Below are 23,980 nucleotides of genomic sequence, written 5' to 3' on the forward strand. Positions count from 1 at the left end.
TTATTATTATTATTATTATTATTATTATTATTATTATTATTATTATTATTGTACTTATTAAACGAATACGTTAAAAAGTATTAAAATTTTCAATGGTTAATGACTTATGCGATCGTTTGGTAGTTTTGAAAGTTTGAGTCAATTTTATTAGCGAAAAAAATTTCAATGTCGTCAAACAGAAACATGAAAATTCGAAAAATTATTTTAATTTTTACGACGTACCAACCAAAAAAAAAAAAAAAAAAACAAAAAAAATAGTATCAATATTTGTAAAAGCAGAGCAATTTTTTATGTAATTAATAAAATTAATTATAGGTTTTTTTATTTAAAAGCAATTGTAATTTTTTTTTTTTTTTTTTTTTATAAACAATTTAATCAAATCAAAAAAAGAAAATTAAATAATAAATGGGTTTTCTCATTGGCGCGTTTTTTTTTTTTTTTTTTTTTTTTTTTTTAACAATTGCTTACCCGGAAAAACGTTGGGGCCTTTTGCAAAAAAAAAAAAAATTCAATGATGAATAAATTGGGGGGACAACCAAATAAACAAAAAAAAAAAAAAAAAAAATTCTATTAAGCTATTAAACGGGTCAAAAAAAAATTCGGGGGGATTGATTGATTGATTGTAAAATTCGTTAAAAATTTTTTTTTTTTTTTTTTTTTTGCCATTCCCTAAATTAAAAAAAAAAAAAAAAAAAGGAAAAGTTTAAAAAAATTCCATAAGTTTTTCGAGACCCTTGCCCCCCCCGAGGGGTTTTTTTTTAAAAAAAAATAAATATATTAAAAAAAAAAAAGGGTCGTTCTTTTTTTAATTAAAAAAAACGTCACATGATTCCAAAAAAAAAAGAGAGAGAGAAAGAGAGAGAGAGAGAAAATTTATGTTTTGTTTTTTATTAATTTTAAAAGGATCGTTTCGAAATTGCCATAAATTTTTTTTTTTTTTTTGTTATATCGTCGTAGAAAAAATTAATTTATGTTAAAATAAATTTTGGGGATCATAATAAAAAAAATATGGAGACGGTCGAATATTTTTCTATTTACAAAAAAAAAATTAAAATTAATACTAAATTATGGGAGGATGAGTGGAAAAAAAAAATTATTTACACTCGGATTCTTAAATTAATATTCAAAGTTAATATGTAATAATAATAATAATGTAAATTGATTTTTTTTTTGATTAAGGCAAGTGACATCGGCAAGGAATTAATGTAAAGTAATGTTTCAACGATGTCATTATTATTATTATTATTATTATTAATCAAAGGAATTCGTTAATCTCACGCACACGCACATTATGAGTTTGACTTCTTTTTAAAAAGTGTACCTGTTTTTTTTTTTTTTTTTTTTTTTTTTTCATTCTGTAATTCGTCAAAAAAAAAAATAAAAAATCAGTCGCGTGATTAGTCAGCGTCACATTACTTGCTACATAATCAAATTCGCAGAGTTTTTTTTTTTATTTAGCATCGACAATTAATTTTTTATGATGAGTTTAATTATTGTTCGAGAAGAATTCGAATCGATACGATGGTTGGTTTTTGAACGCGAATAAATAATTTTTATTTATTTGATTGTTTTAAGTGCGGTCAAGGTTTTTTGACGGTTAAGTCATAATAAATTTTTAAAAAAAAGTTTTCTGAAAAAATCTTAATAAATAAATATTTTTGAAAAGCTTTGAGTGCGTATGATTTTTCAAAATCGTTGCGCAATTGTTATTAACATGGCGACGAGTTGCGATAAAAAAAAAAAAAAAAAGAGAGAAAATAAGACGACGCGAGATATCATCTTTGAAAGATACTGCTGCGCAAACACGGTATTGATAAAAAATTAGTTTCCTTTCACGATTTCGCGGAGTAAGATGGCTGATGATTCGGAGAGAGAGAAAAAATATCGGGATAATAATAATAGTAGTAAAAAACCGCTATACACGATATCATCATGGGACGAAGTTCATCCGACAACGTCGACAATAAGGCGTCTCCCACGAGAAAACGCCGAATATAAACCTCGCCCGAAAACCGTTTATTTTGCCGACAATCCGGAATATTTTGTACTTAATCGTCGTAGCGACAAAAAAGTGTTTGATTGTAAAAAAAAACCGCAAACCAACAATGACCGTCCCACTTCCGTTCCTCCAGACTTTTATAAAATTGTTAAAGTTGAAACGGAGTCCTCGGAGAGTCCTCGTAACCGGTATCAATCCATATTGAAAAATAACGATGTTACCGAGAGAAAACAAAGACGTGATGTACCGCGAATGGGTAGCAATTGGATAAACATAAAAAGTTTTCAAACGCCCATGGTAAAAACAGTTATAAAGCACAAAGTAGAGTATGAAGCGGAAGGTGAGCCACCCGCTTTTTCTTTCTTTCTTTCTTTCTTTCTTGTTTTTTTACTCTTAAACTTTTTTTTCATTTATTATCCGCGGAAAACCGCGAAGATGAAAAAAAAAAAAAAAAAAAGGAAACCGGAAGAAATTTGTTATTAACTCCCGTTTAACGTTTGTATTTCATCACGATGCATGTTTAATCGTGTTTATTATTATTATTATTATTCCAGGGCATTATGACCGCGGGAGGAGGCCGTCGCAGGCCGCCATGACCCAACGTGAAGACGTAATAAAATTTGAACAGGGTCGTATAAAAGCATTGCAAGAAGAACGTCTTCACATACAAAAAAAAACATTTACAAAATGGATGAATTCATTTTTACAAAAGGTAAGTTGAAAAAAAAAATTTTTTTCTTAATTTCGAAAAGAATAAAGAGAGAAAAAAAAAAACATGTCAAGACTTGATGAATTTATTATTATTATCAGAATTCAATTATTTCTAATCGGCCGGAAAATTGAAAAAAATAATCAACTTATCAGCCCAAATTTTTTTTTTTTGTGTGTGTGTTCTCATTCCTCCTCTTTCGTTAATCAGTATGACAAATTATTTGAACAACAAATAAAAAATGATTTCATTTTTTAAGATACCTCCTTTCTATTGTTTTTTTTTTTTTATTTTATTTTGAGAACACTTAAAAGTTTTACGTTTTTTTTTTTTTTTTTAATAATTTAAAATTTTTATCATTTAAAATTTTTTTTTTTTTAAATGCTCTTTCAAACACAGGTCCCCCCTTTTATTTACGAGAATTATAAAAAATTATTTTAAAATATATATATTTTTATTTGGGGGAGAAAAAGAAAAAAAAAAAAAAAAAAAAAACCCCCTTTTTATTTATATATTTATTTTCTATTTCAAAATAATCAGGATTTGATAACAAAATTTAGTTTTTTTTGCCTCTCTCTCTCTCTCTCTCTCCCCAAACAAATAAACATTCTTTTAAAATTATTATTGTTTACATTCACGATTTCGAAACGGGGGGGTAGGGAAGGGAGGGAGGGAGAGGAAAGAGTCTTATGTTATTCGAAAAAAAAATGTTTTTTTTTTTTTCTATATATAAAGATTGAATGATGAATGAATATATTTACCCGTTAAGGTTTCGTATTATTTCTCAAACGTTAGCGCAAAAAAAAAAAAAAAAAAAAAAAAAAACCTCCTAAACGTCCTTTTTTCGTCTCGTAAAATCATATTTCTCATGACCTCTTTCTTTTTTCTTTTTGATTTATTATTATTATTATTATTATTATTATTAATATTTAAAATTAATTTCGAAGCGTCGTTTGCATCATTCAATTCTTTTCGAACGTCATTTATTAAAATTAATTGTTTTGTTCGTCTAAAGTTTTAACGAACGTCGCGATAATTTTCTCTCTTTTTTCGGGGAAAAAAATAAAATTCACGTGAAAATTTACGTGGATTTACTGCATTATCTCAATAATGTCGTAAAAAAGAAGAAAAAAAAAAGTAAGAAAAATTTCCTGATAACGATTAAAAATAAAAATTATTGGTCTCTTATCGGAAAAAACTTAAAACCTTACACACACACACACACATAAATATATTTTTATTATTGCTAAAAGTAAATATGAAAAAAAGAGCACAGAGAGAACGAGGCTGCGTTATTATTATTATTATTATTATTATTATTATTATTATTATTATTATTATTATTAATTTTTTTTTTTTAAATATTTTAGGCTCGGATGGAAGTGGAAGATCTCTTCACCGATTTAGCCGATGGGAAAAAATTATTAAAACTTTTAGAAATAATATCCGGGGAAAAATTGGGAAAGCCGAACAATGGAAAAATGAGAGTTCACAAAGTTGAAAACGTTAATAAAAGTTTAGCGTTTTTACAAACGAAAAAGGTAAGAAAAATTTAAAAAAATTTATTTATTTATTTATTTTTATCACAAAAGTCAGTTTCGTCTGCTTCAAGTCTCGAACACCTTGATATTTAACCAATAAATTTGTTTTTTTTTTTTTTTTATTTGACCCGTAAAATCGTATATCGCTTGCCAAGTACTCACACTCGAAGATTTGTTTTATATCATTTTAATAAAGTATTTAAGTGATTAGAAAAAGGAAACTAGGATGTGTGTGTGTGTGTGTGTGCGTGTGTGAAAATGTGTTAGAATGACGTAATACGGGTAGTTTTTTTTCTATCGGAAAGTCTCGACGAAAAAAAAAAAGAATTTAATTAATTTCGAATCGGAAAAGAAGAGAAGAAAATAATAATAATAAAGATTTATGACGAATTGATTTTTTTAAAAATATATATATGTATTGCCGTTATGTCATTTTCACGTGAAGCATACATGATAGCGGTTTTTTTTTTTTTTCATAGTTAAACATTTTCACACTCTATGACTTTAATGAGAGAGAAAAATCTTATGTTGATGAGAGAGAGAGAGAGAGAGAGATGAGTTTTTTTTCAATGGCGGAAAATATTTTAAAAACAGGTTTGAAACTCTCAAGATTTAATTTTCCTTTCTGTTGGTTTTTGTTTATGTTTTTTGCGTCTTTACAATCCCTTACGAAAGTAAATTTTTACAAAACAAAGATTTTTACTGTTAACCGTTTGTTACTGTTTGTTTGTTTGTTTTTAAATGTTTGTTATTGTAAATTATTAAAATTTCAGTAAGAGTAGTAGAAACATAAAATAATAATAATTTTTTTTTGGGATGCGAAAATTTTTGCGGTTTTTTTTGTATAAGGTGAGAGATCGCGGAATGGTTGGATGGTTGAACGATGACTGTTTGATTTCGTTTAAAAAAAAAAAAAAAAAAAATTATTATTAAATCATTTAAATCATTTGTTTTATAAGGAAAGGATGATGTGGATATGCGGCTTAGATTTTCAAGAAGAGGTCACTGACCAATGGGCTTGCATTATTTAAACGGTCAGGTTCAAAGTCATATTATTCGAGAGTAGTTTGACTAGTTTATACGGGGAATAGGCCACACACACTAATCGAACTACACAGAGATTGTGTTCATTAACGCACACCTCCACTACTACCCACCACCACCACTACCACCACGTTTTTCTCTTACCGTTCATTCATCAATAATTTTCTTTCTAAAAAAAAAAAAAAAAAAATTTTAAAACTTCCACTTCTTGTTCGTGGTCTCGTTCAAATGGTCGTCGTTATTGTCGTCAACTTGGATCTCAGTGTGTGTGTGCGTGTGTGTGTGTGTGTGCCAATTACCTACTAATGAAGAACCTTTGTCTTTTTTTTTCTCGGTGTGAATTTACAAAAAAAAAAAAAAAAATCTCGTTTAATTATTCGTTGTTGACTATTCACTTTTACTGTTTTTTTAAAAATTTATTTCTTGTAATCGTAGTTAATTAGCATTCGTTTTTGTTTTCCCACAGGTAAAGTAATTCAGGTTTATAGTTTTTTTTTTGTTTTGTTTTTGCATGTAAAAATGCGAGTACACGTTTTTTAGTCGACACAAAACACACACAATGTTGTTGTTTTTGAGGACAAAACAATAATGAATAATTTTTTTTTTTACTTTTTTTTCCTTTTGTTGTTGTCTTTTAAAAAGATGATGATATCATCATACGGTTGAGATACAATTTATTTCTTTGTGAGAAACATACGAAATATACACGTAACTGCTCTTGCTCAACCTCGATGCATAAAAAAAAAAAAATTTTTTTTTTTTTTCAGTGCGTGAAAAATAATAAACGTAACGTTAATGTTTTCGTTCGTTACGTCATAATTAAAACTTTTAATAATTATTATTATAATTAATTTAGGTTTCCCCCCCTCTCTCTCTTTTTGTTCTTGTTCGATTTGTGATTCTTTTTCAGGAGATTTGAGTTTTTTGAGTTTTTTTTTAGAGGTCGGCATTTAAAATTTTTTTTTTTTTTTCAATTTTTCATTAGCGGTTTTCCGCAAAACCGTCGTAAAATATTTACACACAAAAAAAAAAATGGTTGTCGATTTCCTTTTGTGATGATTTTTTACCTTGCATTATTTCTAAAATAGAAATTTATCTAAATCTAATTTATCTTAATCGTTTACGAATAAAAAAAAGGCTAAAAAAAAAAAAAAAAAATTGCTTCGATTTAATTTAAATTTTTTTTGTTTTTTTTTTTTTTTTAAATTATTTTAATTAGAAGCGTTTTTATCGATGAGAAAATATTTAAAATTGTTTTTTGTGGTTTGGAAATTTTTAATTGTTCATCACGACTACTATCACACGTTTAAAACGTTTGTAACAAGTATTATTGGCTTTTTTCGTGATTTCAAAAAAAAAAAAAAAAAAAAAAAATGGTTACAAAAAAAATATTTTTTGAATTATTATGGGGGTTGGGTTTGTTTGTTTTATTTTGAATGAAAAGAGATAATAATTTATTTGCGTATAACAACGTTACCGAAAATTTAAAAAAAAAAAAAAAAATGAATCTCACATTTCACGACCTCTTTATTTTATATTGAATTTTTACGTAGGTTGTCGGTTGTGTACCTGGTTTGACCTTTTGTTAAAGTATGCCAAAATAGGATAAATTGCAAAAAAAAATAAAAAAGGTGTGATATCATATTTATTTACCTTTGTATTTCTTTTTTTTTCGTTTTTGTTTTGACAAAAGTTTTTTTTTTTTTTTTTTTTGAATGATGTTGTCGAAATTATATTTCATTTGTATTTTTAAAAAAATTTAAAGTTTAAAAAGAACACGCAAAAAAAAAAAAAACTATTTAATTTATCTATCCAAAGGAATCATTGGGCCGGTACTTGGGTCAAAGTTCACTCTGCACTAATCAAAGACAAGTTTCCATAAATGGTTATAACTATTTAAGACCTATTATGTCATTTAAAAAAAAAAAAAAAACCTTGTGTCGAGCACTTATTTACATTATTTGGGTCTTCTTCTCCTCCTCCTCTTAAGCCAGATGCAAATAAAGTATGTCGGAAAAAAAAAAAAAAAAAAAAAAAAAATTTTTCCTTTAGGTACAATTGGAAAGTATCGGAGCTGAAGATATCGTTGATGGAAATCCGAGGTTAATATTAGGATTAATATGGACGATTATATTACGGTTTCAAATACAAGAAATTGAAATCGACGTCGACGAAGACAATGAAAGCAGCGAAAAGAAATCAGCCAAAGATGCATTATTATTATGGTGCCAAAGGAAAACGAATGGTTACAGCGGCGTCGCCATTCATGATTTCACAAGTAAAAACGCTAAATTTGAATTATATGGAAATTTTTTCATCGATGTAAATATTAAAAAATAAATAAATTATTATTATTATAGGTTCGTGGAGAAACGGTCTTGGTTTCAATGCTCTTATCCACGCACACAGGCCCGAGCTGATTGATTACCAATCATTGATTCCATCGAGACACATAGAAAATTTAAACAATGCATTCGACGTGGCCAATACAGAATTGGGCATACCAAGATTGTTGGACGCCGAAGGTTTAAATGGATTAATTATTTTTTGTGGTAAGTTTTTAAAAGTCGGGTTAAAATTTAATCATATAATTCCTTTTACAGATGTCGACTCGAGCAGACCCGATGAAAAATCAATTTTAACTTATGTAGCGTCATATTACCACACATTTGCCCGTATGAAGAATGAAATGAAAAGCGGAAGACGTATAGCCAACGTAAATAAATTTACTTTTTCATTTCTTTTAACTTTCAAAGCCACATTTAAATGGCCACATTTTTTTTTTTTTTTTTGTTTCTAGATTGTTGGACAGATGATGGATGCTGATCGGAAAAAAGATTATTACGAAAGACTGACGACGGATTTGTTGGAGTGGATACGGAGAAAAGTTATCGAATTAGAAGATAGAAATTTTCCGAATTCATTAGAGGGAATTCAAAAAGAACTTTTACGGTTTAAGCAGTATCGTACTATTGAGAAACCACCCAAATACAAAGAACGATCAGAAATCGAAGCATTATTTTTTCACATAAATACCTTATTGAAATCGTTAAATCAACCTTGTTTCCAACCGAGCGAGGGAAATCTCGTGCAAGAAATACAAAGGGCGTGGGAGGGTTTGGAAACTGCGGAACACAGGAGGGAAGTCGCTCTCAGACAGGAATTACTTCGACAAGAAAAATTAGAACAATTACATTATAAATTTGTCAGAAAAAGCGTTTTAAGGGAGGGATACGTAAAAGAAATGATACAAGTTTTATCCGATCCGAGATACGGTAATAACATGGCTCAAGTTGATGCAACTGTTAAAAAACACGAAGCGATAAGTGCCGATATATTAGCGAGGGTAAGAAAGACGAGTAGAGGAAAAGTTTTGAATTAATTTATAATATAATTTGATTACGCTTTTTCTTTTCTTTTCTAGAAAGAAAGATATAGCGATTTAAGTGCAATGTCTGCCGAATTAAGAAACGAAAATTATCACGGGGCTGATAAAGTTCAACAACGCGAAGAAGAAATTTTGAAAAAATGGAACGAGCTGTTGGATTTATTAGAAAAACATAAAAATTCTTTGAACACTCAAAGTAATTTAATGGCGACTTTGAGAGAAATCGATACTTTAATGGGCACCATACAAGATTTACAAGTTCAATTTGAAAGTGAAGGAGTCGGTTCTCATTTGCTGTCAGTTGAAGATTTGTTGCAGAAACACGCTTTGCAAGAATTGCAAGTGACTGCGGTTGGAGAAACGTTGGGAAAATTGAGACGTCACGGTCAGCAATTTGTCACGGCAAAGCACAAAGATGCTCCGGCTCTTCAAGAAAGATTGAACTTACTGGATAAAGCTTATAACAAGTAAATTTTTTTTTTTTTTTTTTTTTTGAATTAACTCTTAAAAAAATTTTTATTAACTTTCAATGAATATTTTTTAGTTTGGTACAAAGTAGTGAAGAACGAAGGAGTAGATTGGAAGATGCTCGAAATTTATTTCAATTTGTACAAGATCACGAAGAAGAAGAGAGTTGGGTCATAGAACGTCAAAGAATTTGCATGGCAGCAATCGTTGCAAAAGATTTAAGAGCTGTTTTGAGTTTGCAACAAAAACAAAAAGCATTGCAAGATGAAATGAAAGCGAGACGAATGAAATCCGATCAGTTGTGCGAAGCTGGTCAACGCCTCATAATCGATAAACATCCCAAGGCTAAAGACATTAGTTCCCGGATACAAAGTTTGCAAAAAGAGTGGAAACATCTTTACGAACTAGCGGACTTGAGGAAAAAACATTTAGAAGATGCTGCCGAAGCTTTTCAGGTACGTGTTAAGTAAATTAAATGAAATGTTTCATAAATGTTTTTTTTTATAAACTTACTGTGTTTTTTTTTCGTAAAGTTTTATACCGATGCAAACGAAGCAGAATCTTGGTTAAAAGAAAAAATGGCTTTGGTTGCATCCACGGATTACGGAGTAGATGAACCTAGCGCTCAAGCTTTGTTGGCTCGTCACAAAGATCTGCGAGGAGAAATCCAAGCTTACAAAGGGGACATTACAAGTTTAAATACTCATGCGCAAAAACTTATAAAATCTGGTATTGCAAATTTAGAACTTTCCACCGAACCTGAACCTCCCCAAGAAATAGAAGAATGGACTACTGAAACTCGATTGGTTCCCCAAGAAGTTTGGGAGGATGAACCTTACGAAAGAATAGAAAACAGGATCGTCATTGAAAATCGCCTTTGCCCTCAAGTAAGAAGCCTTTATCCTTTCAGCGGGCAAGGAATGGAAATGCAAAAAAATGAAATTATGTTATTGCTTCATAAAACCAATCAAGATTGGTGGAACGTGAGGAAAGAAAATGGGACTGAAGGATTTGTACCTGCTAATTACGTCAAAGAAATTGAAGGAAAAATTATTCCCGTTCAAATTCAACGACCCGAGAAAATAAAAGATACGCGAAAAATTAAAAAAACGAAAATGGTTCGTCAAACTGTTCGGGTCAAAAAACCATTGGTTCCAAAATCGCAAGGAAGATTACCCAAAAAGAAAGTGGACGATAGCCAAAATGTAGAAAAAAGACAAAAAAATATTAACGACACATATGGAGAGCTGTTAAATTTATCGGAAAAACGTCATCTCCTCCTTGAAGATTCCATCAGGTTGTACGGTTTTTACAAAGAATGTGATGATTTTGAAAAATGGATAAAGGATAAAGAAAAAATGTTGAAAACCGATGATGGAATGGACAACGTGGAAACAGCCAAAAGAAAATACGAAAAATTTTTAACCGATTTATCTGCTAGTGCCAAACGTATCGAAAGTTTAGACAAAGCCGTGGATGAATTTGTAGCGCAATCCCACTCCCACTTAGATAAAGTGAAAGCGAGACAAAAACAAATTCATCAATTATGGAATCATCTTAATTTATTAAAAGCGGAAAAAGAAAAAAGTTTAGAAGGTGCCTCGAGCGTTGAGGTTTTTCACAGGACTTGCGACGAAGCTCGAGATTGGATGGCTGAAAAATTAACGCAGTTAGACGGAGCCGAACACGGACCTGATTTAAAAACGGTGCAAGCTTTACAAAGACGACACAGACACCTAGAAAGAGAATTAGCTCCCGTTGAAGAAAAAGTAAACAGAGTTAATTTGCTTGCAAACAGCGTGAAATCTTCTTATCCCCACGAAAGAGCTAACGTCACCACGCGTCAGAAAGAAATTAAAGATTTGTGGGAAAAAGTTATAAACAAAGCAAAAGACAAGAGATCCAGATTGGAAGATGCAGTCGGTCAGCAAGTTTTCACCAACAGTTCGAAAAATCTTTTAGTTTGGGCCGATTCGGTTAAAGAAGCTTTGAGAGCCGATGAACCGGTGAGAGACATAGCTACTGCGGAATCTTTACAAAAAAAGCATTCTGAATTAGATGACGATATTAGAGCTCACGAAGACGAATGGAGTGAAGTCGTGTCTTTGGGGAAAAAATTACTCAATAGAAATCCTCAACTCGATGATGTGAGAGAAAGATTAATGAAACTGGATGCAGAGTATGAAGCTTTGAGAAGGGGATGGATCGAAAAGGATAATTGGTTAAAACAGTGTCTCGACCTTCAAGTTTTCAACCGAGAAGCTGATCAAATAGACGCATCAACATCAGCACACGAAGCATTTTTAGAATTTTCCGAAGTTGGGGTAAGTAATTAAATTTTTTTATAAAGTCCCCCGATTAGCCTAACTTTGCTTAAGTTCTAGTCTTGTCTTGCGTGTCGCCATTTAATCTCTTATTTTTTCTTCGTTTAAATATTTATTTTATTAAAATTTTTGGTAATTATAAAGGATAAACGAATTTGGGTAATATCCATTCGAAAGCCCAATCGGCCAATGGAAGGCCTACGTCGACATCATCAACGTGATGTCTATAATGTATTGGAGGTGGCTCCGAGCTTGGAGGTGGAATTCTTTTAATTGTTCTTTTAGGAGGATAACCGTAGGGCGAAACGCAATAAAACCTACTTTTAAATCTATTTACGCGTGGATCCCAACCAACCCTCAATTCATTGTCGACGCAATTGAATTTCACATCCGTATGTTCGGGATCTAAGGTTTTCGATTCGAATAACTGTTTCAACACCACTAAAGAACTGTGGGTAATTTTGTTACCCCAAATAAACAAACCTCTGAGTTTCTCCATTTTTTTTATAGTGTAAAATATTCTTAGCATGCCTTCATCCGTGATACGATTTCTAGTTATGTCGAGCAATCTTATTTTACTAAAAGGTAAAGCGTTACCGAGAGCAATGGCTCCCAAATCGCTGAAATTATTCGCTCCTATCATGAGACACTCGAGCTGCGGACAAGTTTTTAAATAATTACATAAAAATTCGACTCCGTCATCCCCGATATTATTATTATTAAAATTCAAACATATTAAACTTTTGTTGAAAAAGAGTCCTTCCGTTATAATTTCCATGTCTCGAAAATCAAATCCAAGATTTTCCGCGTGAATCTCTTTCAAATGATTATTAACTTCGACAATTTGACTTATTTGTTCGGCAAGATGAGCGTCGGGAACTTGATGGTACGTTTGCGGTAACGGTCGACTTATGTCGATATACTCCAAAAAATAAGGTTTTCCTTTTTTTTTAATCAGAGTACTCAAAATATAAGCCAAACCCTTTGCGCTTTGATGAGTGTCCGAAATGTCTAGAAATTTTAAATTTGGAGCCAGTTTTAATATTTTACATAATAGTCTTCCGCCCTCGTCTCCGATTTTGTTTCCGCTCAGACGAAGGGTACGCAATGGTAAAAATTCGGAAAATTCTGATAAATATGTGATTCCTCTGGGACCAATTTCGTTACCTATCAAATTCAGGTATCGAATGACGGGTCTTTCTTTAAAGAAATTAACTAAAATTGACATTCCGCAATCGGTGATTTCGTTGTAGGGTAATTCGAGAGCAATTACATCTTGATGATTTCTCAAAAACATTGCAATTTTTACCAAATCTCTGTCGCGAATCCGTTTACCTATTTTTTTAATCAATTCGTTTCCCGGAAGTATTAAATTTTTAGTACCATCTGCATTTTTATCACAATGCATATCCAAAAAAAGTTCGGTTAAATAAGTTTCTTTTAAAATGGCGTCCTGCGCGCAAAGTGTCATTTTTTTTTTTTTTTTTTTTTTTTTAAAAGAATTAAATTAAAATTAATACAATTGTAAAAGAAATAAAATTTTATTTCAAATTACATTTTTTGTTGTTGTTGTTGTTGTGAGAAAAAAAAATTTTCGCGGCCTTCGTAATTCGTTTTTATGGTTTAATAATTATCGTTTCAGAATTCTTTGGATGACGTGAAAGCTGCTGAAAAAAGACATTTGGATTTGGAAAATACGTTGGCCGCACAAGATGAAAAATTACTGTCATTTAGCGATTTCGCGGATATTCTTATATCCAAACATCATTACGATTCTAAAAAGTACGATTTTTAAATTGTTTAATTTTTTTTCAATTGTAAAATTATTTATTTGCAATTTTTACAATTTTGTTTTATAGCATCGATAATAAAAGGCATCAAGTTATAGCACGTCGACAGGCCGTCAAAGATCTTGCCGACGCTCGTCGATCGGCATTATCGGCTGCTAATAACTTTCAAGAATTCGCTGCCAAAGTTGACGATTTAAAAAGTTGGGTCAGCGATAAAACCAAAGTGGCAAGCGATGAATCTTACAGGGATTTGAGTAATCTGGAAAGGAAATTGCAAAAACACGAAGCCTTCGAGCGAGAGCTAAAAGCAAACGAAGGACAATTAAGAGCCATAAATAAAGCGGGACAAGGATTTACCAACGATAATAATTACAGGAGCGATGACGTGAGTAAAATGTTAAAAACCCTTAACGCGGAATGGGAAAACCTAGTCAAATTGTCACGTGACAAAGGCAAGAGATTGAGACAAGCCGCCGCGCAGCATACTTACAATAGAACAATCGAAGATGCTCGATTAAAATTAGAAGAAATTAAACAAGCCCTGCAATCCGAACAAGTCGGCAATGATTTAAGGCACTGTAAGGATTTATTAAAGAAACACAACGCATTGGAAATCGACTTGGCCACGTGGGAGGGTAAAATAAATGATTTGACAGCCGTGGCTGAAGATATGGCGCAAGAGGGTCATTTCGATGCTGAAAATATTTTAAAAGCAAGTCAAGATTGTCAAAAAAGGTTATTATTATTATTATTTTTTATAGTTTTTCGTTAGGAATAATTAGTATTAACTAATTAGTAATTTAATTAAATTTTTTTTTTTTTTTGTAAAATAGATTCGAAGATTTAAAAGAACCCGCAAAGAGAAGGAGAGCAATGCTCGAGGAATCACTTAAATTTCATAAATTTGGTTTCGAATTGGATGCTGAGTTGCAGTGGGTGCGAGAGCATAAACCATTGGCTACGTCTACTGTTCTCGGTCAAAACCTTCATCAAGCTCAGTCTTTGTTCAAAAAACATAAAAAATTAGAAGCCGAAATTGAAGGACATCAACCAATGATTGATAAAACATTATCGAACGGTCAACAACTTCTCGAACAAAATCATTTGAAAACTCCCGAGGTAAAAAAAAAAAAAAATTTTTTTTTTTTTTTTTTATCATTGAAATGTATATTGACGAATATATATTGTTTTTAATGGTTTAAAAAGTTTTTTAATTTTTAGGCTGTCATGTGTAAGGATATTATTATTATTATTATTATTATTGGTTTAAGGTAAAAAATGTACTATGACTAAATGTGTACAATTTGCCTTTAATTTCACATTTTTAAATGTTTTGTTTGAGTTTTTTTATTTTTTTTTTTTATTTTATAATTATTATTTAAAAGTTTTGGCATGTTGTAAAAAAAATTTTATGGTTTTAATAACTGTGGCATAATTTTATTATTATTGAAATAAATCGTAGCCTACTTATTTATTAAGTAAAAAATTTATTATTATTATTATTTAACAGATTGAAGCGCTGTGTAAAAAACTTGAAAGCGAGTGGCAAGACCTTGAAAAGAGTACAAAGGAAAGAGCTAAAAAACTTGAATTATCATTAAAAGCCCAAGAATTTTTTTTCGAAGCTGGCGAAGTAGAATCTTGGCTTACCGAGAAAAATGACGTACTCAGTTCTACGGATTATGGAAGAGATCGAGATGCAGCTACAAAACTCCTTACAAAACACAAAGCTTTGGAATTGGAATTGGATTCCTACAACGGAATCGTAACAGAAATGGGACACGTAGCTGATAAAATGGTTATTTTAATTACGATAAGTTTTTTTTTACTGAAATCTTTTTCTAGAACGTTTATTTAATTTTTTTTTTTTTTTTTTTGCTGTTGTGTAGGTCAGTTCCGGTCATCCGGATGCAAAAGCTATATTAGCTAAACAGCAACTTTTGTCTCAGCAAATGAAACTCTTGCAAAAATTGGCCACTTCTCGTCAGCAAAGGCTCATGGAATCGATGTACAGACACGAATATTTCCTAGAATCCGCAGAACTGGATCAATGGATCAAAGAACAAATGCTGACGGCAACATCCGAAGAATACGGACAAGATTACGAACATTTACTCCTTTTGCAAAGTAAATTCGATGATTGGAAGCACCGGTTGGATGCAGGGTCGGAAAGATTTAATCAGTGCGAAGAATTAGCTCAAAAATTAATATCTAACGACAGTCCTTATGTTGCCGACATTGAAAAACGTCAGGATCAATTGAGGTAAATATTTTATTCATAACCGATAGAATTATCACTTTTGTATTTAATTTTTAATTTGTTTGAAATTTTTTTTTTTTTTTTTTTTTTAGCGAATCTTGGGCAAAACTTTTAGAGCAAATGAACAATCGAGAGCAAAGATTAAATGCTGCGGGAGAAATTCACAGATTTCACAGAGATGTTGCCGATGCTTTGTCTCGAATACAAGAAAAAAACGCGGCTTTGCCAGAGGATCTCGGTCGAGATTTGAATTCCGTTATTGCTCTGATAAAACGACATGAAGGATTTGAAAACGATCTTGTCGCTTTAGAAGCTCAACTTCAAATTCTCATCGAAGATGCGGCTAGACTCCAAGCGCAGTATCCGGGACAAAATGCTGCTCAAATAGAACAACAGCAAAAATTGGTTCTTGACCACTGGGCGGCTCTTCAATTAAGAGCATCCGATAGAAGAGAACTTTTAAACGAAGCTTGCGATCTTCATAAATTTTTGAGTCAAGCTCGCGATTTAATGAGTTGGGCATCTGGTTTAAGAGCTAATATGATGACAGAAGAAAAAGTTAGGGATGCAGCCAGTGCGCAAATTCTCAAAGCTGAACACGAAGCCGTAAAAGCCGAAATAGAAGCTAGAGAAGATGTCTTTGGTAAAGTTGTGGCTTTGAGTGAGGAAATAATAAAAAATAATCACTACGCAACTCCCGTAAGTCATTAAAAAATAATAATAATAATAATAATAATTGTTTTTAAAAGCTGTATTTGATGTATGTTTAATAACTATCATATACTTTCAGGAGATAACTGAAAAATTGACTGCTTTATTGGATGAAAGGCAACGTTTACACTCAGCATGGCAGCATAAAAAAGTTCATTTAGATCAATTGATTGACCTTCATTTCTTTTTAAGAGACGCCAAACAAATATATACTACGAGCAGTGCACAAGAAGCAGCTCTTAACAATAATGATTTTGGTACGACAGTCGATGAAGTTGCTTCTCAAGTCAAAAAGCACGAAGCATTTGAAAAATTAGTGGGCACTCAAGAAGAAAGAGTTCTCGCTTTGCAAGAGCACGGTGCTAAATTAGTGCAGCAAAATCATTTCGAAACTCCTACCATTAAACAACATTTATCTGACGTTGTTGCTAGAAGAATGAAAATAGCCCAACTTTGTCAGAAACGACGGCAAAATCTCGAAGATTGTTTACTTCACGCCCAATTCGTGCGTGACGTTGCTGAAGCGGAGACTTGGATAGGAGAAAAACAAAAGCGCCTGCAAGCTGATGTAAATCAAGGTGAAGAAACGGCGTCGTTAGAGGATAAAATTAAAAAATTGCAAAAGCACCAGGCTTTCCAAGCAGAATTGAGTGCAAATCAACCCAGGATAACAAACATCAAAGGCCAATGCGACCAACTTTTATCGAAAAAGCACTCATCTTCAAAACAAATTCAATTACAGTGGAACAACCTTTTGGAATCGTGGAAAAAACTTTTGCAAGACGCTGATAATTACGGCCGAGGATTAGAAGAAGCGCAAGATATTCTCGAATTCAACAATCAAGTTGAAAAAATTGAAGCGTGGATTAGAGACAAAGAAATGATGGTGCAAGCAGGAGAAATCGGTAAAGATTACGAGCATTGTTTTGCATTGCAAAGAAAACTGGATGATGTCGATTCGGATATGAGAGTCGACGATGCAAGAATTAAATCAATTTACACTCTTGCGGACAAACTTATTCGACAAGGACGAAGCGATACGCAAGTCAAAAGCAGAAGAGATAAATTATCTAGCAAATGGCACGCCCTTCAAGGAGCTCTTAGCTCTTACAGAGATAGACTCGGAGGAGCTTTAGAAGTGCATAGTTTCAACCGAGATCTTGATGACACAATTTCTAGAGTGGCAGAAAAGGCCACTGCCATGTCTTCTACGGATTTAGGTCGGGATTTAGCTGCTGTAGAACAACTTAAAAGACGGCAAGAAACATTGGAGAGAGATATGACTGCAATTGAAGGGAAAATGAAGGTATATTTTTGATCCATAGTTTATTATAAATTAGATAATATTGGTTTTTCTTCTTTTCACTAATTTTTAATTTACTTATTTTAATTATTAGGAACACGAAGGCACCGCTCAAGTTCTCATTAAACGTTATCCAGAAATGTCTGGGTCGATAACCGAAAAATCATCCCATTTAAAACAGCAGTGGGAAAAACTACAGGATTTGACACTCAAAAGGCGAAATGCGTTACAAGCAGCTTATACCAGACATAAATTTCATTCGGACCTTAAAGAATTACAAGATTGGATCGAGGAAGCCATTAATAAAATGAAAGGTAAAGAACTTCCTGCGTCCGTAGCGGAAGCCGAGGCTGCCATACATTTACACGGAGAGCGAAAAGCGGAAATCGATGGTCGTTTGAAAAAGGCGCAAACTTTAAAAGATTTCGGTTTGAAATTGATATCCGAAGAAGATGATGAAAAACTCAAATCCAGTTTAGACGTTCTCGACGATTTGCAAAAGGATTTAAATGAAGCTTGCGAGGAAAGAAGGAAAACTTTACAGCAAGCTTTACAATTGGCTATATTCAGAGATCAAGCCGATCAAGCCGAAAGATGGCTCGATAATAAGGAAGCTTTTCTAAATAATGACGATTTAGGTGATTCATTACCCAGCGTTGAAGCGTTGATACAAAAGCAAGAAGCTTTTGAAAAAACATTAGCAGCGCAATCTAGTCGAATAGAAGATTTGAAGAAATTCGCACATGAAATAGTAGCAGACAAGCACTACGATCAAAGCGGTATCGAAGCGAGATTAAATTTGGTCACGTCTAGAAAAATAAAATTAAAAGAAAGTTCCGAGGCAAGGAAAAAAAAACTATTGGAAACGAAAAAATTATTACAATTTTTAAGAAACATTTACGAGGTAAGTTTTATTAAGTTTTTGTTAAAAGTAATAAGAAACTCTTCCTTAATCCATTACATTTATATTAAATTTGAATTTATTTATAGGTTCAAACGTGGTTGCATGGAAAAACCCAAATAGCAAACGATGAAAATTACAGAGACTCGTCGAACCTTCAATCGAAAATTCAAAAGCACGCAGCTTTCGAAGCCGAACTTCAAGCAAACAAAGACAGGATAAACGGTGTCATAAACGAGGGAGAAAAATTAATAGCAGAAAATCATTTTGCATCCGATGATATAGATTCTCATTTATCCGAATTGAAAAGTCATTGGGATAATTTATTAAAAGCCAGTAAAGACAAAAAGGAAAAATTAAACGATGCGTACCAAGCTCTCATTTTTATTCGTTCGTTAGAAGAATTAGAAAGTTGGATGAATGAGGTAGAGGGAATATTGAGCTCCGAGGATCACGGCAAAGATTTAGCGAGCGTTGCTCATTTGCTTAAAAAACACGCAGCGTTGGAAAATGACGTGGACGCTCATGGGGAAAATGTTAAAGTTCTGAAAGAAAATGCAGCTTTATTCGATTCATCGGAGCATTTTATGAAAGAAGAAATCGACGAAAGGTTTTCAGCAGCTTTAAAAAGGTAAAATTACAATTGAGATTTCATTAAGGTACTTTGGACTGAAAATTAAATTTTTTTTAGATATCATTCTCTTCACGAACCGATGCAAATTCGAAAAGAAAATTTAGAAGATTCTTTGTTATTACATCAGTTTATTCGAGACGTCGACGAAGAACTTGAATGGCTTGAAGAGAAAGAACCGACGGCAACTTCCGAAGATTTAGGAAGTAGTTTAACTACGGTTCAAAATTTACAAAAGAAACATCAAGCTCTCGAAGCGGAATTGGTGTCCCGGGAACCCGTTATTTCCGCTTTGGGAGCTCGAGCTCAACAAATGGCACGAAGCAATCATTTTGCTTCCGGCGAAATTGAAAAAAAAATGCAAGAACTAAGTCAAAATTTCGAAAGAATAAAAGATTTAGCCAGCGTTAGAAAGTTGAGACTTTTAGATGCTGTAGAATCGCAGACCGTAAATATTTTTCGAGCTTACTTTTCATTTTTTTAAACGATAGTGTGATGGTATTACCGAGTCTTTTGTTTTTTTTGTTAGTTTTATACCGAAGCAAGTGACGCTTCTACTTGGCTGAAAGAAAAGAAACCGCAATTAACATCTTCGTACCTGGGAAAAGACGAAGATTCCGTTTCTGCTCTGTTAAAAAAACTGGCAAGCATTCAACGGGACCTTTCTGCTTTTGAAAGCACGGTTGAAAAGTTGAGAAAACTTTCCAATGGCCTCATCGAAAGAGGTCATTTTGACAGCTCGAACATAAAATTAAAACAGGTATTGTGAATTTATAGATGGATATTAATTTTTTTTTTTATTCATTTTACAAGAGGATTTTGTTTTTTGCAGTCCGAGCTTGAAGTGTCCTACGCAGAACTTTTAGAGTCTTCTAAAATCAGGGAATCAAGACTGGCAGAAAGTAAAAAATATTTCAAGTTCATTCGTGAAGTGGATGAAGTGGCCGAATGGATCAACGATCAAACGGCTTTGGCCGCCTCGGAGGATTACGGAAGCGATGTTGAACACGTGGAATTGTTAATAAAAAAATTTGAAGCGTTCATTTCATCGCTGAACGCAGCGGAATCACGGATTTCAAAAGCCATTGAAAATGGAATGAAACTCGTAAATGAAAATAATCCCGAGTCGCACAAAATCAAAGAAAAAATAAAAGAAACTCAGCAATTGTGGGATGACGTCAAAGAATTGGCTCATGCGAGGCAAGAGGTAAGTATTGCTAAATTTCAAAAAAAAGAATTTGTTAGAGTTTGTGATAATTTTACCATTCATAAATTAAACAGGCTTTGGCTGGAGCGAAACAAGTTCACATGTTTGATCGAGCAGCCGATGAAACCATTGACTGGATAGACGAAAAAGAAGCCGCTTTGACATTGGACGGTTTTAGTCAAGATTTGGAAACTATTCAAGCTTTAGTTCGTAAACACGAAGGATTCGAAACGGAATTGGCAGCCGTTAAAAAACAAGTCGAAAGCGTGAAAAACGAAGCAAATAAATTGGCGAGCATGTTCCCTGACACGAGGGAACACATCGAGGTTAAACAAGAAGAAGTTTGTGATTCTTGGACGTCTCTTCTAAAAAAAGCAAACCAAAGACGGGATCAGTTAATGCAAGCCGAACAACTTCAATCCTATTTTGATCAACATCGAGATTTGATGTATGACGTGTCAAAATATAAAATAATTTTTCACTTCTTTATTATTATCGAATCGAAAATTTTACCTTAAATTTCTATATTCCAGGGCTTGGTTAAATGAAATGATAGCAAAAATAACGGCACCGGATTTAGCTCAAGACGTGACGGGAGCCGAAGCTCTTATTGCTCGTCACACGGAGCATTATGCAGAAATTGCTGCCAGGTCAGATGAAATCACTAAATTTCACGTGGACGGAGATAAACTCGTTAATCAAGGTCATTTCCTGTCGGAGGAAGTTGGTGAAAAAATTAGGATTCTCAAGGATCGATATAAATTACTTTTGGACACGTGGAATAAAAGAAAAGATATTTACGAACAAAATTTGGACACGCAAATATTTAAACGAGATGCGGATTTACTGGAAAATTGGATGACAGCTCGAGAACCCGTTCTTCGCGATGGTCAAGTTGGAGAATCGATTAATCAAGTCGAAGATTTACTCAGAAAGCACGACGACTTTGAAAAAACAATATCGGCTCAAGAAGAAAAATGTAAAGCTCTTCAAAGGATTACTTTGTTGGAAAAGTATTTCCAACAGCAAAAAGAAGCAGAACAAGCGGCTAGATTGGCAGAAAAAGAAAGAATAGAAAGAGAAAAAATCGAAGCTAGAAAGAGGAAAGAAATACAAAGAATTACGGATGTAAGTTTTTTCAAGATGGAATACGTATCTACGTGTATTCTATTTTTTTTTTATAACGCTTATTTTATATTCAGGAACGACGAAGGGAAGATGAAAAAAGGCGGCAACAAGAGACGAGGCCATCGGAAATTAATGGAAATGCTGTTGTCGGCTCCAGAACGTAAAAAATTTTTTTTTGTTTTAAATATCTCTCTGAACCTGTAAAAACAAATATGTATATCACCAAAAAAAAAATTTTTTTCTTCCAGGTTACAAGTTCCAGAATCCCCCAATTTACATAAAACTGGTAGTTTCTCTCAGCTTATCGGTGACAAAATGCGACGAGAAATGAAAAGGGCAGAAAGTATGAAAATCGAAACTAAAAAGCCAAAGCGAACGCCCAGTTTTACAACGAGAAGAAGAACTCAAAGTTTTAGAAAATTACCACCCGTGGAAATCAGAGGATTACTCGATAGAAAACAAGATCTTCAAAGTGGGGGTAAAAAAGCACCCGTGAGATCATGGAAAACTTTTTACACAGGTATGAAAACAGGTTATAAAATTATAAGTCTTTGATTGCATTATAATAATCATTAAAAAAAAAAAATTTTTTTTTTTTTCCAGTTCTTTGCGGTCAATTGCTTTGCTTTTTTAAAGACAAAGAAGATTTTGTTAATAGCAAAGCAGCTTCATCCCCTGTCAGCATATTGAAAGCCAAATGCGAGAAAGCTCAGGATTATACTAAAAGGAAACACGTTTTTAGACTTTGTTGCACCGACGGTTCCGAATATTTATTCTTGGCCGATTCGGAAGAAAAAATGTCGGATTGGATAAATAAAATAAGTTTTCACGCTCAGCTTCCTCCTTCCATGCAACTCTTGAGTTACGACGAATCGCAAAAAGTATGATGGCGTCACCGTTAAGACCATTTATTAAGCGCCATTTTTTTTTTTTTTTTTTTTATTTACGTAAACGTTTTTTTTATTTTAGAATAACGAAGATAGAATATCAAATACGACGGGAGATGTTAGTTCGGGATCTAGTCGAACGTCTTCTCCTGAGCCTACGAGTCCAGCAAAACCAATTCAAACTCAAACGCAATTTTTAGCTCAATACGGACCTCCGATTCCACCCCGATCTGCTCCTCCTCCCATTCCAACGGGAGTACCAATGAGACAAAAGAGTATGGGTTCGTCAGCGTACCTTTTAATTTTTAATTTCCCCCCCCCCTCCCTTATTTAATTTTACGTTACGTTAAATTTAAAAAATTTTTTAGATGGTTTTGACGTCAGAGATGGTACCGGTCGGCAAAATGGTTCACACGATTCCTACAGGCACAGTTTGGACACATCATCTCCAGGTAAATGTGTTTTTCTAAAATGCCTAATTTTTAAGGGTATACGTGTGTAAATCTATTTTTTTTTTTTTTTGCTTTGCTTTTGTTTTTCTTCCTTTAAAAAACGTCGACATTAAATTTTTTGTATACCTTAATCTGGGAATTTTATGTTAATGTGTGCTTTTGTGTTATCCTAATCGTGAAACGTTTATAGAGTCGTTGTCGCCACCGCCATTACCCATGACACAACCACCACGTGGATATCAATATGGCGGACATCAGGGTTCACTTTCTCAAAATGAATTATCTGGAATATCTTACAATCACGGTCCCACTCTTCGATCCGAATATCGAGACCCGAATTCATGGATCCCCCACAATAATAGCATTTATAATCATGGTAAGTGTGAGATTGATTGAGCGACGGGGGGGGGGGGTAGGTAGTGTGAGAGTTTCGGCGAAACTCTATATCAATGCATGTCCTCTTTCGGCTTTCATCGTGACCTCATGAAATAATAATAATAATAATAATTGAGCATTGGGTTAACATTTAATTCTGCATGAATAATTTTTCTCACGTTTTCTCATTTGATCTTGTTGATCGAACGGGTGAAGAACTTTCCATAACAAACTACTCGAGGTGTCATCCATCATTACTTGTTGGTTCTTACATTTTATTAAATTTTTTTACTAGCTAATGAGAATGAATTGTACACGAGAGAGAGAGAGAGAGAGAGAGAATATTCGATGAAAAACTAACAGCATGTTTATTCCTTTCAGAACGTTTACCGATGGAAAAGTAATTAATCTGAGCCAGGTAATAAAGGGCCCTTGAAATTGCGTTACACACACACAAAAAAAAAAAGTTGTTGGTCTTGTTGTTGTTGTTGTTGTTGTTGTGGTTGTAGTTGTTGTTGTTGTTGTTGCGTGTCAAGCAAGTGATGAGAAATGCGTTCTTGGCTCCGAAATTCTTCACGGTTTTTTTTTTTTGTATTTTTTTTTTTTTTTTTTTTGGGGGTGGGACATGAATAAATTTCGTGCTCGTTCCTGATCGAATCGTACTTTTACAGGATATGGCGATATATCGCCGCCGCCTCCGAGGCCGGCTTCCATGTTAGCAGCCCCACCAAGTGAATTAAATCGTAGAGCGAGCGAAAGTTCGAGCGAGTCGGAACTTCAAAATGCCGGACGAAACAGCAAAGAAAAACGTCAAGGAGTTTTATCGAATTTTTTCGGGAGAAGGAAAAAACCTTCTAATTAA

General features: G+C 33.0%; 2 protein-coding genes across 2 annotated transcripts; one reads left to right on the plus strand and one right to left on the minus strand.

Moving 5' to 3' along the window:
• Positions 1-1,852: 1,852 nt before the first annotated feature.
• Phum_PHUM488290 (Spectrin beta chain, putative) lies at positions 1,853-23,980 on the plus strand (the record flags this gene model as incomplete). Its single annotated transcript, XM_002430453.1, has 31 exons — positions 1,853-2,339; positions 2,554-2,711; positions 4,079-4,249; positions 7,346-7,571; positions 7,654-7,818; positions 7,897-8,009; positions 8,094-8,639; positions 8,718-9,148; positions 9,226-9,604; positions 9,683-11,473; positions 13,116-13,255; positions 13,333-13,998; positions 14,097-14,382; positions 14,774-15,061; positions 15,153-15,526; positions 15,616-16,222; positions 16,314-17,540; positions 17,632-18,441; positions 18,528-19,069; positions 19,130-19,517; positions 19,599-19,829; positions 19,902-20,276; positions 20,351-20,724; positions 20,810-21,404; positions 21,479-21,564; positions 21,653-21,924; positions 22,008-22,285; positions 22,374-22,572; positions 22,676-22,743; positions 22,936-23,119; positions 23,790-23,980. The coding sequence occupies 31 exons, from the start codon at positions 1,853-1,855 to the stop codon at positions 23,978-23,980; spliced, it is 12,648 nt and encodes a 4,215-aa protein (XP_002430498.1).
• Phum_PHUM488300 (leucine-rich repeat-containing protein, putative) lies at positions 11,610-12,944 on the minus strand (the record flags this gene model as incomplete). Its single annotated transcript, XM_002430454.1, is given in 2 exon segments — positions 11,610-12,307; positions 12,323-12,944. The coding sequence occupies 2 exon segments, from the start codon at positions 12,942-12,944 to the stop codon at positions 11,610-11,612; spliced, it is 1,320 nt and encodes a 439-aa protein (XP_002430499.1).

Source organism: Pediculus humanus, genomic scaffold (genome assembly GCF_000006295.1).
Source record: "Pediculus humanus corporis 1103172108258 genomic scaffold, whole genome shotgun sequence".
In the NCBI taxonomy this organism is placed as follows: domain Eukaryota; kingdom Metazoa; phylum Arthropoda; class Insecta; order Psocodea; family Pediculidae; genus Pediculus; species Pediculus humanus.